Below are 18,844 nucleotides of genomic sequence, written 5' to 3' on the forward strand. Positions count from 1 at the left end.
CCCATCCACCTCCTTACCATCCGCTTTAAGGCACTCAATCAGCTCTCCCCCTCCTACCTTACCTCGCTGATTTCCTGCTACAACACAACCCACACACTTTGCTCCTCTAATGCCAACCTACTCACTGTATCTCAGTCTTGTCTATCTCCCTGCCAACCCTTTGCCCACATCCTCCCTTTGGCCTGGAACAACCTCCCACAGAACAGTGCTTTGCACATAGTAAGCACTTAATAAATGCCATCATTATTATTATTATCACTACTATCCCCCAAGCCTTAGTAAAATCACATCTCCTCCAAGAGCCTTTCCCAAAGTTCCCATTTCCCTACTCCCTCTCCCTTCTGCATCATCAGTGCACTTGGGTCTGTACCCTTTATAATAATGATGGCATTTATTAAGCGCTTACTATGTGCCAAGCACTGTTCTAAGTGCTGGTTAAAATTCATTTACCCCTCTGTGAGCCCCATGACACTTATTTACATATCTGTACTTTATTTAAATGTCTGTCTCCCCCTCTAGACTGTAAGCTCCTTGTGGGAAGAGATCACGTCTACCAATTCTGTTGTACTCTCCCAAGTGCTTAGTACAGTGCTGTGCACATAGTAAGTACTCAATAAATACGATTGAATGAGTGAATGAATAAAAGCCACTGATTCATTGAACTCTCCATTACAACCTATCCAGCTTGCATAGCTGATCTACATTTAGATTTATTCTCTTCCCTTAATACCCAAACCCATTTCTGCCTTATCGAACCCTAATGAAGCTTTTTGTTCATTCATAGAGAACACTAAAAATATGTTACTGTGTGGGAACATTTCTTTTACTTTCCTGTTCCCTATCAAATGGTCTTCAAGCTTTACAGGGACACTGTTCAATTTTTATTTATTAATGCAGTTCATCTGCTATTTTTAAAAGTCCTAAGAATAAAAACACTGCTGCATTCTTTGACCTCCCTATTTTCATTGAAGGTAGTTTGACTCCAGCAATGTCATTTTTAGAAATTTGGGAGATCTAAAGTACCCAGGAAAATCTTCAGTTTTGGTTTCCTTATTTTAGTACTACTAGTAGTAATAATAATAATAATAATATCATTATCTGTTAAGCACTTAATGTATACCAAGCACTTCACTAAGCACTGGGGTAAATACAAGATGATCAGGTCAGACACAGTCCCTGACACAGGGCTCAGAGTCCGAGGGGTCGGAGAACAGGTATTGAATCCCCATTTTATGGGTGAGAAAACTGAGGTACTGAGATAGAGCACGAACCTGGGAATCAGAAGGATCTAGATTCTAATCCCGGCTCCACTACTTGTCTGTGCTTTGTGACTTTGAGCAAGTCACTTCACTTCTCTGTGCCTCAATTACCTCATCTCTAAAATGGGGATTAAGACTGTGAATCCCATGTGGGTCAAGTACTGTGTCTAACCTGATCATCTTGTATCTACCACAGCATTTGGTACAGTGCCTGAAGAATAATAAGTGCTTAACAAATACTGTAAAAAAAAAAAAGACTTGAATCTCTTCTTGTTTTAAAAAGCCCCCAATTAATTTTCTGATTTAGCCTCTAGTGCTTATGTAAATTAGAAATTGTTTATAGAATTTAGAGTTTATTTAATTACCCATAATTATTTTTGTATTTGTGCTGTCACAATTTCACTTCTGTTTTTCTTTCTCTCCACAGGCAGTACTAGTTACTTAGTTCAGACTCTTTGTATGGAAGTGTATTTTGAAATAGTTTCTCTTAAGGGATTTAGCAGAGGGTGGCTATAAAACATTAAAGTGAGAGGATGATGTGTATATGCTATTCATTTCTATTTTTAATGTTTTACCTCATCTTTTTCTCATAATCCCGAAGTGTTCTGTAGAAATAAAACCCTTGCTCCTATTTTTATCTTCAAAATGCCCCTTTTTATAGCTTTTGGTCTTTGCAAAAGAGCATGCATAGCGGTCACTTGCTCAGTTCCGAGTTGAGTTGCATTTTGGAGCCAAATGCCCTGCAGCTAAGTTCACAGTAACTCTGAAGGACCACTTTCCCTTTTAATTCCTTGCCTCAACAATGAGCCAACCAGGAGGCAAATACATTCCTAATTTCAAAGGGGCTTGTATTTGCAATAGTGCATATTAGTTCTGATGAATTATAGTAGCTGCTGTCTTTGCCAGGACACTTTAACCAAAAATAGATATTTGGGCCAAGGCTATTATTTTTATTTTTTTCTCTCTCCCCACCCTCCTTCCCTCCCTCTCTCCCTCTCAAGAAACCAAGGCAGTTCAGAAACCTGTGGCTTCAGAAAAACCGGTTCCCGAAAAGACTTCCACAAGACACTGCAGAGACAAACATTTGAGTCAGAATCCTTGGAAAACAATGAATCCAGTTCTCAGGTATTACTTCCCAACCAAGATAATTACAGCGGTTGCCCTGCCTGGGCTGGCTTCCTTGGTTTTGTTCAAATTTGAGGTTGATATTTGTGAGCCTTCCGTATGCACTGCAGGTGAGATTCTCCTTAAGCTAGTGGTCAGTGAGTAACCATCATGGATAGATACAGCACATCCCATCTTCATCATTCACATGGTAATGTCATGAAGTGTCTGAAAAAGAAGCAACATTGCAGAAGGGGGCAAATCTCAACCCAGTTTACAACCCCTCCCCATCCTATAGCATGGTCAGGTAGACATATTAGCAGATTATCTGGGCCTAGATATTTGGCCTGATCTTGCTATTTCAGAGGAAAGTGTTTGGGGCCTGAATTAGCCACTTGATTTGTGAAAGTAGACACACACCCCTGCAGTGGAGTCTAATACTCAGTAGTCTATTTCTTGGTTTGGGATCTGCCCACTGGGAGTCAACACAAAGAATGGAATGGTTTAGGACCAACCTTGCTGAAGCTTGAGGATTGGAGGTTCAAAACAAACCAAGGGAGACACTTCACCTAGCCGATGGGAAGCAGAATGGAACTAATTACCCCCAGGAAATTGGGCAGGTAGAAATAGCAGTAGGGTCAAGAAGGTTTGGGATACATTCATGAATGAAATGTCCATAATGGGTTACTAGAGGGCAAGTTAGAGATGTTAGATGGTACCTCCCTAGCCATTAGGATGGATGTCCAGAAGGGTGACCATTATATGGTTCTTCTAATCAGTCGCATTTATTGAGCATTTACTCTGTGCAGAGCATTGTACTAAGTGGTTGGGAGAGTACAATATAACAGTAAACAGACACATTGCCTTCCCACAACAAGCTTACAGTCTAGAGGTGGGTGGTTTTGGGGGGGGGGGCGGCAGTTTTGAACTCTGGCTATGCTTGAATTAGCTTGTGCAGGCCTCTGATGGGAGTTTCTGGTGTGCCTGGCCAATACATTTCTATCTGTGTGGGAAGGCCCATCAATGACCCAGGAGGGCTGTTGTTAAAAAAGAGAAGGAGCACACCTCTTCCTCAGAGGCGAGGTGAGTGTTGCTGTCATCATCAACACCATGACTGAGCGTTTCCCTGCTGCTACTCTGGCCTAAGGCAGGCCATAGTTTAGGCCTTTTGAGCTCCACAGCAGATTCTCCATTAACATGATTATCTCACCTATGTGGGATGTCTGGTTGGGGAGAAGCTGAGAGCTGGTTAGCTGCCCTATGCAGCAGGGCAGAGGAGGCCACTAAATGAGATCAGGATGCTCCCAGATGAGCAAGGAACCCAACTGCAATTTGGGAACATTTCAGATTGTCCAACCTACAGATACTGGGACATCCAGATATTGTACTTATCCCAAATAACTTTTCCTCTTTTTCATAAAAAAATTTATGGCATTTAAGTGCTTACTGTGTGCCAGGCACTGAATGAAGTGCTGGGATAGATAAGATAATAGGGTTGGATACAGTCCATATCCCATATGGGACTCACAGTCTTAATCCCCATTTTACAGATGAGGTAGCTGCGGCCCAGAGAAGTGAGGTGACTTACCCGAGGTTACCCAGCAGACAAGTGGTAGAGCCGGGATTTTCCTCCTACTAATAATATGTTTCCCCTCCAACAGGCAGGCCCAAAACCCTGCGGAGTGCTCTGTGTCAGTTCTGGGAGAGCCAACCTCACTTCCTGTGACTTTGACCTCCGTAGCCTCCAGCCTGACCAGCGGCTGGAGAATCTCTTGCAGTATGTCAGCTTAGAAGACTTTGAAAGGCAAAATGAAGAAGCCCGGAGGACCAACAGGCAGGCTGAGCTCTTTGCCCTCTACCCATCAGTGGATGAGGTGAGTGAACAACTGTGAGCCCACTGTTGGGTAGGGACCATCTCTATATGTTGCCAACTTGTACTTCCCAAGCGCTTAGTACAGTGCTCTGCACACAGTAAGCACTCAATAAATACGATTGAATGAATGAATGAATAGGAAGAAAAAAGCGCTCTGCTTGAAATTTCTATGAAATATTATATTTTCGGTTGCTCATTCTTCAACACAACTTCAGTTAGGTCTTGGTTATCTATACTCGTGCAGCTCTGGAAGAGTAAAAATAAACAAAATGGACAGATAATTCCAAATCTACAGTGTATAACTCCCTTCTTCTTCCCTAGCATCTGATCCATGTCAAAATTGAACTCAGCTGGGTTGGGATGGGCTTGGAAAATGCACCTCAAGTTTGTGTGTGTGGATTGTCCACCTTGTTAGAGACCAAACCAAAATAAGAAAAGAGGATAGGAGGGATTAGGAATTGTGTCTGATCTGCATATATTGTATCTACTCCAGTGCTTTGCACATAGTAAGTGCTTAACAAACACCATTCTTATTATTAGTAGTAGCAGTAGTACTATTTGAGAATATTTTTTCAATTTGCTGTTAGGTGAGCCTTGATCAGACATGATTTGTGATGCATAAAAATATTGCAGATATAGCAGTAACACCAAGCATTCGATAACGCTCTTTGAGCCGAAGAGTACATGGTTACCCATCTCTTAAAATGGCCATTATATATCTCTCCAGTGATTGCATTCACAAGAGATAGATCTGCAGGGCTACATTTAGCTGGTGACGGGAAACCTTTTCAATGGGATAGACACAGTGCATAGGCAGACCGAGACACTGGCCACAGCACCCATATAATAATAATAATAATTGTGGTATTTGTTAAGCACTTACTGTGTGCCAGATACTGTAGCAATAATAATAATGATGATGGCATTTGTTAAGCATTTACTATGTGCAAAGCACTGTTCTAAGCGCTGGGGGGGATACAAGGTGATCAGGTTGTCCCACATGGGGCTCACAATCTTAATCCCCATTTTACAGATGAGGTAACTGAGGCTCAGAGAAGTTAAGTGACTTGCCCAAGATCACCCAGCAGACATGTGGCAGAGCCGGGATTCAAACCCATGACCTCTGACTCCCAAGCCTGGGCTCTTTCCACTGAGCCACACTACGCACTGGGTCGGGGGGATTGGGTTAGAAACAATCCCTATCCTACACAGGGCTCACAGTCTTAATCCCCATTTTACAGATGAAGTAACTGAGACACAGAGAAGTGAAGTGACTTGCCCGAGGTCACACAGCAGACAAGTGGGATTAGAACCCATGACCTTCTGACTGCCAGCCCCGTGCTCTATCCACTAGACCGTACTGCTTCTCGCCCATATCCATACCTGCCCCCCTAACTTTTCCTGTTGGTTCTTCACAGACCTCAGCCCTAGGCCCTGGCCCTCCCTTCCCTGTTCCTGCCTCTGCTCTCTGTCCCTCCCATTCCCTTCCCTCTCCATTAACCCACCTCACCCACTCAGGTTTCACAGTCAGCCCACTGTGGCAGGGGTCAGGAGAAAAGAACCCTCTGGCGTGGTTCAGAGATGAGCACTAAGGACTAGGCGTGGGCCAAGCCGAGAAGTTGCCTGCTCACTGTGTCCACCAGAAGGGGAGAAAATTTGGAGTTGACTCCAAGCAGGAGAGCTGGTGATTTAGGCCACTCTCACCAGCTTCTCAGCTCCTCCTACCCGCTGGAGGGAAAAGCAGAGCTGAGGTGTTGAATGGCAATACTTTGAACAGCTGGGCTCTGCTGCCTCTGACTAACTTTGTGGTTTCTCCCCTCTGCTCCCACTTCCATCTCCTCCCACATTCTTCCCTCCCATAGGGGCAGGGTCTGTGGCTGCCTCGACCCCTGCCTACACCATAACCCTGTCATCTTTGTCTTCCCCAACTCTGGCCAATTTGTAGTTTATCCTACCTTCTTGAAAGTAGCACAAAGGCATAATGATGATGGTCATTATTATATTATTAATAAGATTGATAATAAGAGCATTTATTAAGTAGTTACTACATGCCAAATGCTGGGGAGATACAGGATAATCAAATCAGACACAGTCCCTGGACCACACGTTGTTCATAGTCTAAGGGGGAAGGGAGAAGCATGTATTTAATCCCCATTAGGAAACTGAGGCACTGAGTCATTAAGCAGGCAAGTGGCAGAGTCTCCTCAGTCCCAGTCTAGGTGCTCTTTCCACTAGACCACACTGCTTCTTGTGGGCATCTCCTAGGAGCTGAGGAGATGCAGAGTAAAGGTGACTGGCATTAAACTAGGGACCATGCTAGCCTTTTTGACAACCCTGTTCCCCTGTTGAGGTGCTTTAGGGAATCTGTATTCCTGGAATTTATTAAAGTGGCTTCAGGACCCAAGCAGAAACAGTCTCCTCCACCTAGGGGAATGAATGAAGCACACAGAATGGAAACTATTTTAAATACCAAAAAAATCCTTATCATGAAACCAAAGGGGCCGATTTTTACAAGGTCAGGCTATGTAAAATAGTTTTGTCATGTCTCAAATCAGTCTGCCTTTTGGTAGAGTTTGTTACCTCAACTCAAAATCTCTGTGTTTAAAATCTGTAATTCAGTGTTCTACAGTGAACTATTGAAACAGTCTACGCATCTTAGAGAAACTGAATTTCATAGTCTTAAATAGATTATAGACTTGGCTTGTTCTCCTGTCCATGAACATATAAAATTGTTGTGGAAGGTAGTAACAGAAATAAACTAAAATGAGAAGCAAACAATAAGAATGGGATTTTGCAATGCCATCTGGTGGATGTTACAAAGTTACATCCATGGTCTCATTTCCTTCCTTCCTCCCTCTGTTGCTGGTCTTAAATTCATGGATTTCTAAAATGAGAAGTGGTTCACTTTTCAAATGGACTTGGGTAGGAGTGGGGGTAGGGTCCCTGTTAAAAGGATTTGACTGATTTAGGCAATGGGTGGTAACTTTTACATATTGAAAGCAGTTGCACAGCTGTGGCTTGTGAAAGTTTGATAAGCAACTTCATAATCATGTGATTAATAATAGGAGGACGCTGTGGAAATCCGCCCGGTACCAGAATGCCCGAAGGAACACCTGGGGAACCGAATTTTAGTCAAACTGCACATGCTGAAGTAAGTGTTTGTCTGGGTCATTTTTTTTTCCCCAATTACAGGAATGAGATTCATTCTGCCATTACACATTATCTACTGTAATTTGGATGTGGGGGGTTTGAATTAGACAGGCAGCAGGGAAAATGCATTGTAGAGAGAAAACAGCAGGAAAACCTACTCCTTCTGAATCACCATGAATCCGGACACCCCTGAGCCCCTCCCTAAAAGTTGGCTCCTCAACCCTTGGCCAGTTGTGACAGAGGGCATAAAAGAAATTGAATCACTTGGATTTCCCATAGCAGTGGAAAACTACATTTCATAATGCAGAAATTTTTGAGCCGCAGAAAGAAAATTCACGTCATCGCCACACGTACAACACATACACACAAGAGGACTACAGAGCTAAAAATAAGCCTTTTTGTACTTCATGTTTACAACCCTCCTGGGCAAAGATCAGAGCTGGCTTGAGGGTGGCAGGAGGAGTGGGGTGACCCCAAGCAGAACCTACTTGAGAAGCAGTGTGGGCTAGTGGATAGAGCAGGGACCTGGGAGTCAGAAGGACCTGGGTTCTGATGGTGGCTCTGCCACTTGTCTATTCTGTGACCTTAAGTCACTTAACTTCTCGGTGCCTCAGTTACTTCATCTGTTAAATGAGGATTAAGACTGTGGGCCCCATGTAAAACATAGACCGTGTTCAACCTGATTAGCATGTATCTACCCCAGCGCTTAATACAGTGCCCAACAAATACTAAACTCTTCACGAACACCATAAAAAAAGTCCAGCCCAACTGGGAGCACCCATGGGAATGCCAGGGATATCGTCAGACAAAAGTAACAACAACCGGTTGGTGGCCGGGAGCCAAAAAGACAGGTGGCATTTGTGTTGAACAGGGACATTCGTAATCAATCGAAACAAAACACCAAAACGCTTGGTCAAGGGGAAGGAAGGAAAAAAGTGAAAAAAGAATATGTTAAATAAAAAACTTAACAATAGCCTGTATTGAAGCAGGAATAATAAAAGAGACTCGAACCTACGGAGTGGACATAACCTAGCCTGTTGAGCTATGGCTCAGAACAGTACCTCCTTGTCTACACTGGCCAATGAATATGCTTTGCAGGTGGGAGGTCCTGTCCGGCTGGAGGAAGTGAGTGGCCTCCTGGAAGAGGAAGCGGCAGCAACTGTAGACCTGCAAACAATGGTGGTTGCTGCCACTTCCTCTTTACGATGACCTTCCCGCACCTCTTCCCCCTAGCCCAACTGGGCTGCCTGCCCCATGGTAACTAAAGCAGCAGGGCTCGCGATGGAGCAGCAGGACCCTGCTTGGGTATGGAGTGATAATGACCCACCCCTCTCCCTCCTCACGTTGCCTTCTTCCAACCCCTGCTTCCATTCTCCAAGGTATTTTCCTTCAGCTGTGCTTTCCTTCAGACACAGTTTTCAAATAGACAATGTTTGCCTACTTATAATTTTCTATAAGATATGTGGATCTATCCTATTTATTTTATTTTGTTAGTATGTTTGGTTTTGTTCTCCGTCTCCCCCTTTTAGACTGTGAGCCCACTGTTGGGTAGGGACTGTCTCTATATGTTGCCAATTTGTACTTCCCAAGCGCTTAGTACAGTGCTCTGCACATAGTAAGCGCTCAATAAATACGATTGATGATGATGATGATGATCTTACCAAACAAGAGACTGTAGTAAGTTTCTAGAACTTCATTCAACCAAAAGTTCCTCTCTGCTTCCTAGAAATACATTCAGAATATATTTGGGATTTTTTTTTATAGGACACTGAATCCTCAAATTTATGCAACACTAAGGGGAGGGTTAGGCCCAGTTGCAAATTCAGGAAATTTAGAGTAGCAATAAAGAAAATGTCTTTCTACTTACCTTAGAATTAATCCTGGAAGAAAATTTATATAATGAAAGTGTGGCAGCCTTCAAAGTATATGGGGCACACGGTTTGTGTATTTTGTACATCTACTCTACTGTGGGTACTAGTACAGTGAATATTATTGATATTGACTAGGGCTAGGCAAAATTGGATCTGTCAGAGCAAAATTTAGGTTCTGAGGCTAAAAGCAAGCCCACGAGTAATAAAAACTGGTACTCAAAGGCAGCCAACAGAAAACTTGGGAAAGAAAGCTGCTGAAGGAAACTTCAACTAATGATCCTTTCCCCCTTCCAGAAAAGCAATTTTGCAAACCACAAATTCAAAGGTCTCTGGGACAAACTGTTGCTTCTCTTTTCTCAACAGTTTTTCCTAATGATGAGACCAGGATCTCACAGCCAGCTCGCAAGTGAACGTATAATTAAGGGATAATTGGCATAGCCTAAAAAGATGTGAATTAGCCTTCAGCTAGAGTGGGCCAAGGCCACCCGCAGTGCTTTTGGTTTTTGGTAACAGGAGTACTACTAAGATCTCAATCAATTCAGCTCCTGTGGGTGGGGAGGAAACCGGAAAGGCCATAGCATCCTGGCCCTAATTCTGCATCTAAATCCTGCGGCTGTGGCCTAAATGTTGAACCGGAAGTAAAGCAAGAGGAGTGATTGGAGTGGAGTGGATTGCTGCTGACCATGGCACAGACCCTCCCTCCCACTCTGAGCATCCAGCATTCCACTCCACTCCTGTCACTCCTCTCACTTTACTTCCCGGTACTTTATTCACTGCCCCTTGCCCACTCTTCACCTAGAAAAAGAAGTTGAGAATAGATTCCTAGAGATTTGACCCAAATGTACAAAACATCCTGAAGGATCTAACTGGTAGTTTTTGAAAGTCAAAATAAATCAATTAACCCATGTTGTTTATTGAGCACTTACCGTGTGCAGAACACTGTACTGAGCGCTTGGGAGAGGACAGCACAACAGAGTTGATAGACATATTCCCAGTCATCTAGGTTACAAAGGGTATAAATCTATAAGAAATGCCTCTATTGAGTCAAACGCATGGCCCACTCAGTGTAGCTTCCTGTCTCTGATGGGAAGAAGTACTTGGAGGAAAATAATAATAATAATGGTATTTGTTAATAATAATAATAATAATAGTGATGGCATTTGTTAAGCACCTACTATGTGCCAAGCACTGTTCTGTTAAACGCTTACTATGTGCCCAGCACTGTTCTAAGCCCTGGGGTAGATACAAGGTATTCAGGTTGTCCCACATTGGACTCACAGTCTTAATCCCCATTTTTACAGATGAGGGAACTGAGGCCCAGAGAAGTTAAGTGGCTTGCCCAAGGTCACACAGCAGCCAAATGGCAGAGCTGGGATTAGAACCCATGTCCTCTGACTCCCAAACCCGTGCTCTTTCCACTAAGCCTTGCTGCTTCTCCAAAAAGTGAGATGCCCTCCTTATTTTGATCAAATGATTATATCCTTCCTTAGTGGTTAGGAATATATTGTGTAATAGTCCCAACTTTCCCTCTAAGAAACCATTAGGGATCTTTTGTCCGTTAGTTATCCAGGAACTCCATATCTTCCCTCCCAAACCCTGCCCTCTCCCTGACTTTCCCATCACTGTTGACGGCACTACCATTCTTCCGGTCTCACAAGCCCGCAACCTTGGTGTCATCCTTGACTCTGGTCTCTTGTTCACCCCTCACATCCAATCCGTCACCAAAACCTGCCAGTCTCACCTCCACAACATCGCCAAGATCTGTCCTTTCCTCTCCATCCAAACTGCTACCCTGCTGGTTCAATCTCTCATCCTATCCCGACTGGATTACTGCATCAGCCTCCTCTCTGATCTCCCATCCTCCTGTCTCTCCCAACTTCAATCTATACTTCATGCTGCTGCCCGGATCATCTTTGTGCAGAAACGCTGTGGGCATGTTACTCCCCTCCTCAAAAATCTCCGGTAGCTACCAATCAACCTACGCATCAGGCAAAAACTCCTCACCCTTGGCTTCAAGGCTCTCCATCACCTCACCCCCTCCTACCTCACCTCCCTTCTTTCCTTCTACAGCCCAGCTCGCACCCTCCACTCCTCGGCCACTCACCTCCTCACTGTGCCTCGTTCTCGCCTGTCCCGCCATCAACCCCCGGCCCACGTCCTCCCCCTGGCCTGGAATGCCCTCCCTTCGCACATTTTTTAAGCGCTTACTATGTGCAAAGCACTGTTCTAAGTGCTGGGGGGATACAAGGTGATCAGGTTGTCCCACGTGGGGCTCACAGTCTTAATCCCCATTTTACAGATGAGGTAACTGAGGCTTAGAGAAGTTAAGTGACTTGCCCAAGGTCACACAGCAGACATGTGGCAGAGCACATCTGCCGAGCTAACTCTCTTCCTCCCTTCAAAGCCCTACTGAGAGCTCACCTCCTCCAGGAGGCCTTCCCAGACTGAACCCCCTCCTTCCTCTCCCCCTCCTTCCTCTCCCCCTCCTTCCTCTCCCTCTCCTCCCCCTCCCCATCCCCCCCGCCTTACCGCCTTCCCCTCCCCACAGCACCTATATATATGTATATATGTTTGTACATATTTATTACTCTATTTTACTTGTACATATTTATTCTATTTTGTTAATATGTTTTGTTTTGTTGTCTGTCTCCCCCTTCTAGACTGTGAACCCGCTGTTGGGTAGGGACCGTCTCTACATATTGCCAACTTGTACTTCCCAAGTGCTTAGTACAGTGCTCTGCACACAGTAAGTGCTCAATAAATATGATTGAATTAATTAATTAATTAATTTATCCATGAGAAGCAGCATGGCCTGGTGGAAAGAACATAGGCCTGGGAGTCTAGGACCTGGGTTGTAATCCCAGTTCTGCCACTTATCTGCTGTGTGACCTTGGACAAATCACTTAACTTCTCTGTGTCTCAGTTACCTCAACTGTTAAATAGGAAGTAAGACTGTGAGCCCCATGTGGGACGTGGGCTGTGACCAACCTGTTTAGCCTGTATCTACCCCAGCACTTAGTACAGTGCCTGTAACATAGTAAGTGCTTAACAAATACCATAAATTTTTTAAAAAACCTCTTGAACATCCTGATATCTTTGGCCTATAAAACTTGCCATGATAAAGTCTGTATCCTTACCATATGCTGTGTGGATAAGCATTTCCTTTAATTTGTTTTGAACCTTCCACTCTCAAGTTTTAGTAGGGTTTAGTGAAAAGTAATTCTCTGTTCACCCTGCCCACATAGAGATGTCCCCTCTCGGCCTCAATCTTTCCACACGGGAGTGCTAATCTTTCCTATCGTCATATGGAAACTGCTCCATTTCCCCAGATCTTCATATTTGCCCTATTTCGTACCTTCACCATCTCACCTATGTCCTTCCTTTGATGTGGCAACCAGATCCTTTTTCTTCATTTTCAACAGGTTTGAGATAGAAATTGAACCACTATTTGCAAGCATCGCCCTGTATGACGTCAAAGAGCGAAAAAAGGTAAGGAGGCACTAATGAAAAGTTCATCAGTGGAAAGGTGGTTTTCCTCAGTATAATCCTACGTAAATTTGAGTGACTGCTAGAAAATATTTTGGGATGGATTAAATTCTTGGCAGATTGTCTTGAGGAATAACAGCTGAATCAGGGAAGAGGATAGTAATTCATTGAATCGTATTTATTGAGCACTTACTGTGTGCAGAGCACTGTACTAAGTGCTTGGGAAGTACAAGTTTGCAACATATAGAGACGGTCCCTACCCAACAGTGGGCTCACAGTCTAGAAATGATGGACTCCTGTTATTTGAGGCTAGAAATGTATGAGATGAAGCTCTTTGAATGCACAGTGATTCAAAATAGGTTTGGACGTGATATGTAGTTCAGTTTGGGAGTTTTTCTTCTCTATTTTCTCAGGAAACATCTTGGGTCATGGTAGAAGATATCTCTTGTGTAAGAAGTGTGAATTTCCACAGGATAGGAGATTACAAAATCGAATGTACATTTCATTTGAGAGACTTTAGTAACCAAAGACTTTTCCGCATTTATTTTGACTTTGAGTGAAGTGGAATGGGGTGCCAACTTTTCATTTTGGGTCACGGGGTGAACTTGGGGCTTTGAGGGGTGAGGTGGAGAGGGAGGGAGAAATGAGGAGGATGGGGGGTGGGAAAGAAAGAAGGGGAAGGGAGAGGGGGAAAAGGGAAAGGAGAGAGAAGGGGTACTTATCCTTGGTTGCTGTACTATTTCTGTCTCCTCTTCCTCCTCCTCTGCCCCTGCCACCAGCCACATTGCCAGTAGCTCTAGAGGTGAACCAGGACAGACCAGGGGAGCCAGAGCAGTTGTTGCTCAAGCAGTATCTGCCCTGTCCCAGATTGAGGCAGGTGTCTCAAGCCTGGGAAGTGACATGACAGCTGTGTGAGCCAGCCTGGCCCCTGAGCCCCAACCCTCACCTTGCTCCATTCATTCATTCAATTGTATTTATTGAGTGCTTACTGTGTGCAGAGCACTGTACTAAGCGCTTGGGAAGTACAAGTTGGCAACCAATAGAGACAGTCCCTACCCAACAGTGGGCTCACAGTTGTTCACTCACCTCATCCACTGATGGGTAGAGGGCAAAGAGCTCAGCCTGCCTGTTGGTCCTCCAGGCTTCTTCATTTTGCCTCTCGAAGTCTTCTGAGCTGACATACTGCAAGAGATTCTCCAGCCGCTGGTCAGGCTGGAGGCTACGGAGGTCAAAGTCACAGGAAGTGAGGTTGGCTCTCCCAGAACTGACACAGAGCACTCCGCAGGGTTTTGGGCCTGCCTGAGAAGTGGATTCAAAAAACCTTCCCCCAGACTTGTCAGAGTGAGGCTTAGCACCGGAGCCCATTGAGGACAACGGCAACCCCACGGGACCAGGCCCTCTGTACAGGGGCCAAAACCTGGAGCCACCATTTTGGGAGTCAGAGGACATGGTTTCTAATCCCGGCTCCGCCACTCATCTGCTGTGTGACTTTGGGCAAGTCACTTCACTTCGCTCTGCCTGTTACCTCATCTGTAAAAATGAGGATTAAGGTTGTGAGCCCCACGTGGGACAACGTGATTACCTTGTATCTACCCCAGCGCTTAGAACAGTGCTTGACACATAGTAAGTGCTTAACAAATACCATTATTATTATTATTATTATTATTATTACTATTATTATTATCTTGGTTCCTCTTCCAGCCCCCTTCCAGTTCCATGAACCCAAAAGGCCTTGGGGGCAAAGTTAATGGCGTCCTCTCTTCCGTGCCAGCCCTTTGGGAGCCACAGCTCCCTCTCCCGCTACCCAGGCCTCCCGGACTTTCTGTGGAATTTAGGGCCCCTTTTAAAGAGGGCGTGTTGATGTTTGTGGCATGTAATGTTCATTTCAAATTAGGCACTGTTGTGTGAATGCCCAGCAGTCTCTTAGATCAAGTACAAAGTGTCTCCTGGGTAGGGACTAATCATCACTTGGGAGAGCGTCAGATACTCTGGTGATTTAAGCATCTTCCAGAATCAACATTTGCTGCTCATAAGCTAAGCCATGTTGCAACCCGAGGTTTCAAAGTGCCTGCTTCAGTCAGTCCAACAAAGCTTGTATTTATACAAAGCCTATTTCAGAATTTCCAGGAGCAGTTCCTCATAAAATGTACACGTGTTCACATTGATTCTCACTTTATTTGTCTTCGAGTTGTTTCTCAGCACTCTGACTCATTTGTGTCTTGCCATGAATAATTGCAGGATAATTACAATGGAGGATTTTTCTCCCCTTTTCTTTTGCTGTTGCTGCTTCCCAGATCTCAGAAAACTTTCACTGTGACCTGAATTCTGATCAGTTCAAAGGATTCTTACGAGCTTATACACCTTCCGTTGCCCCATCTAGTCTGGCAAGATCTGCAGTATTCTCAGTCACCTATCCATCTTCGGATATCTACTTGGTAGTTAAGGTATGTGAGTGTGAAGTCATCTCATTGTATTGTGCCATTTACATTTTGCAGCCTGAGCCAACAGCAAGGAAAAAAGTTGAGCTTTTCTGGGTAGCGGTATGCATTCCTAGAGCATTTTCTGATCTGTGGTGACAATATCCACAGACACCTGTTTTTCTTCTGAAATCATCCAGGAAAGTTTTCCTTTCCAAAGGAGATTGCCTCAGAGGCCCATCTTGCCATCACCTTTAGATTTCTGCAATGGAGTCGTGCGTGCTTCTTCCCAAGAGAAAGAAGCCTGAGAAGAAATCGGCTCTCAAAACCGAGAGCCACTCAAAACCTCCCCTCTGTATGAAATGTAGGTAGCTGCTCATTTTGTAGGAGTCTTGAGCAATGCAGAATCCCAATTCAGAGGAAATATCTGAAGTGGGGAATGGAAACCCTACCCCAGTGGCTGTCAATATCTCCGAGGTAGTAATTGAAGTTATGGGCTCCCTAAAAGAGTGAGTGTTAAAGCGCTTAGAACAGTGCTTTGCACATAGTAAGCACTTAATAAATGCCATAAAAAAGGAGAGGAGAAGACCTAGAACAGAGCCACCCACAGTTAGAGTGTGAGAGGCAAAGGAAGAGCCTGTGAAAGACATTGAGGAGAACCAGGTGAGAACCATGTCAGTTAAACCAAAGTTAGATGATAGTGCTCCCAGGAGAAGGGAGTGGTCCACAGTGTCAGAAGCAGCTGAGAGGTTGAGGAGGATTAGGAGTCATGTCCATTAGATTACTAAGCAATCGGTCATTGTTGATCTTAAAGAGAGCGGTCTCAGTGGAGTAAAGAGGGCAGAGAGTGGATTGTAGAGGGTGAAGAAGGGTCTACAACCCATTCAAGGAGTTTGGACAGGAATGGGAGGAGGGTGATGAGGTGATAGTTGCTGTAGAGTCCAGAGAAGGTTTTTTCAGGATAGGGGAAATGAGAACATGTTTGAAGGGAGAGGGGAAGGAAACCATCAGTGAATGAGCAATTGAAGATGGCAGTCAAGGGGCTGGGGGGCAGTGGGTTGCGGGGGCGGGGGAGGATGGGCACAAGTTTTTTAGAAGATGAGAAGAGATTGGGTCAGAGGCACAGGTAAAGGTGGTAGATTGTAAAGGCAGTTTTTTTCGTGGGGGGGGGGGGGATTGTTTTATTTTTTAATGGTATTTGTTAAGTGCTTACTATGTGCCAGGCACTGTACCAAGCGCTGGGGTAGATACAAGATAATTAGGTTGGACACGGTCCCTGTACCTCAGAAGGCTCACGGTCTTAATTTCCATTTTACAGATGGGGTAACTGAGGCACAGAGAAGTTAAGTGACTTGCCAAGGTCACACAGCAGACAACTGGTGGAGTCAGGATTAGAATCTAGGTTCTTCTGACTCAGATGAGAAGTCTGCTCTTGAGAGATGGTTTTGAAGGTTGACAGACTGGTCGGGGTGGGGAGGTGGAAGGGAGTTGGGGGTGTGAAGGGGAAACATTGGGGGGCTCAGAAACTAGTCTATCCCCTGATACTAATTGATTTGTTTTATTCATTCGTTTATTTTATTAATTGTTTTAGTCCTTGAGCTTCATATGTAAATATATACATATGTTTCTTTTTCCTTATAAAGGTTCATAAACCAAATCAGCTTTGTGCTTCCAGTATGTCTCATTTGCCTTATTTTTATACTACTTTTATTACTAGATTGAAAAAGTCCTCCAACAGGGAGAGATTGGAGACTGTGCCGAACCTTATGTAGTTATCAAAGAGAGTGATGGTGGGAAGGTAAGACATTTTGGAGATTGTTCAATTAAAACATTCATTCATTTGTTCATTCATTCAGTGGTATTTATTGAGCACTTACTATGTGTAAAGTATGATAATAATTATGGTACTTGTTAAGTGCTTACAATGTGCCAAGCACTGTTCTAAGAACTGGGGTAGATACAAATTAATAAGGCTGGACATAGTCCCTGTCCCACATGGGGCTCACACTCTTTATCCCCATTTTACAGATGAGGTAACTGAGGCTCAGAGAAGTTAAGTGATTTGCCCAAATTCACACAACAGACACGTGGTGGGTCAGGATTAGAACCCAGATCCTTCTGATTCCCAGGCCCATGCTCTATCCTCTAAACCACGCTATTGTTCCCTCTCTCACTCATACTCTCACCACCCCTCTCCCCAGAGCAGCCAAGTTCACACCACTCAAGATGAAGATGAAGTACAGGCTATTGTTCCTAAGCACCTGGTTGTCAGAAATCCCTCCAGACCTAATTTACAATTATTAACATTTTGCAATCTAATCTGTTCAATATTTGGTCCCAGACTTTTAATGTGTAACAATTTTTATACAACGCCTGCTATTCATCCCAAATATGGCAGAGATATCTTTGGAGTTGTCATCAATCTTATCTTCAAAAGATCTCTTAGACATCTTAGAAAACCTTTCTGAGATTTCCTGAGTAAATTTACTTGAAATAAGTAAATGATATAAGATTTGAGCCCCTCACCTCTGGGTCATATAACAATTATGGCATTTATTAAGTACTTAATATGGCCTTATTGGGATAGATACAAGGTTATGAGATCAGACACTGGACTCACCGTGTATCTTATCTCCATTTTACACATGAGGAAACCAAGGTCCAGAAAGGTTAAATGACTTGCCCAAGGGTGAGTGGCAGAACTGGGACTCAAACCCAGATCTCATGACTCCCAGTCACATACACTGTCTACCAGGCAATGATGCCTCTTGGCCAAGTCCTTAGCAACTGAAGAGAGTATTAAGTGATAAATTAATGAAACAAGCTGTGAAAAGGGCTGCCTGCAAGCCCAGTTGACCAAGTCAGTCACTGATTCAATCATATTTATTGAGAACTCATTGTGTGCAGGGCACTGTACTAAGCGCTAGGGAGAGTACAGTTTAACAATATAATAGGCACATTGCCTGTCCACAACGAGCTTACAGTCTAGAGGACCACCACATTGGTAGTCATTTGTGAAGAATACCAGGGATACTTGGGCTCTTTCTTCAGAATACAGAGTTACCTTAGAATAATTATTGGATTTATTCACTCACTGATGTAGTTCAGAAATGCTATTAGGGGATTTGAGAGGTTTGGGACTTGAAGGCCACCATGTTGGTAATTGTTCTTTTCCTTTCTCTTTTAGAGTAAAGAAAAGGTTGAGAAATTGAAAAATCAAGCAGAATCCTTCTGCCAACGTTTGGGAAAATATCGGATGCCTTTCGCCTGGGTGCCCATAAGCTTGTCAAGTTTCTTTAGTGTTTCAACACTTGAAAGGGAGATCACTGAGCTGGAAGCCATGAATGGTAATACATTCAGCTACTCTGAGAGACAAAATTCTCACAAGTTTTTTTAAGTATCAACTGACAATGTTAAAGCTGTGGTAGGAATTGGAGGCTCCACCTTTGGGTGGAAAAAGCAAGATGGAATTATACAGTAATCAGGATTAATGGTGGTAGTAGTCATAGTATTTGGTGCAGTGCACAGTATCAGGCACTTGGAAAGTACTGATTAAATAATACATTCCCTGCCTATGAGGACCTTACACTCTAACAGGGGAAGCAAACATTAAAATATTTACTAGATTAGTCAAAATAAAAAAAAAATTGAGCAGACATATACATGAGTGCTAATGAGGGGGTA

At 43.9% G+C, this 18,844-nt stretch overlaps 1 protein-coding gene across 1 annotated transcript in view; it reads left to right on the forward strand.

Moving 5' to 3' along the window:
* DOCK8 (dedicator of cytokinesis 8) overlaps positions 1-18,844 on the forward strand; it is a 205,733-nt gene that overhangs the window by 74,132 nt on the left and 112,757 nt on the right. The window contains exons 5-11 of the mRNA XM_038769505.1: positions 2,261-2,384; positions 4,025-4,237; positions 7,302-7,387; positions 12,680-12,746; positions 15,038-15,187; positions 16,878-16,958; positions 18,348-18,507. Of these exons, the coding sequence (XP_038625433.1) occupies positions 2,261-2,384; positions 4,025-4,237; positions 7,302-7,387; positions 12,680-12,746; positions 15,038-15,187; positions 16,878-16,958; positions 18,348-18,507 (881 nt within the window). The remainder of the gene's footprint in view (positions 1-2,260; positions 2,385-4,024; positions 4,238-7,301; positions 7,388-12,679; positions 12,747-15,037; positions 15,188-16,877; positions 16,959-18,347; positions 18,508-18,844) is intronic.

The sequence above is a fragment of the Tachyglossus aculeatus genome, chromosome X4 (assembly GCF_015852505.1).
Source record: "Tachyglossus aculeatus isolate mTacAcu1 chromosome X4, mTacAcu1.pri, whole genome shotgun sequence".
Taxonomy (NCBI): domain Eukaryota; kingdom Metazoa; phylum Chordata; class Mammalia; order Monotremata; family Tachyglossidae; genus Tachyglossus; species Tachyglossus aculeatus.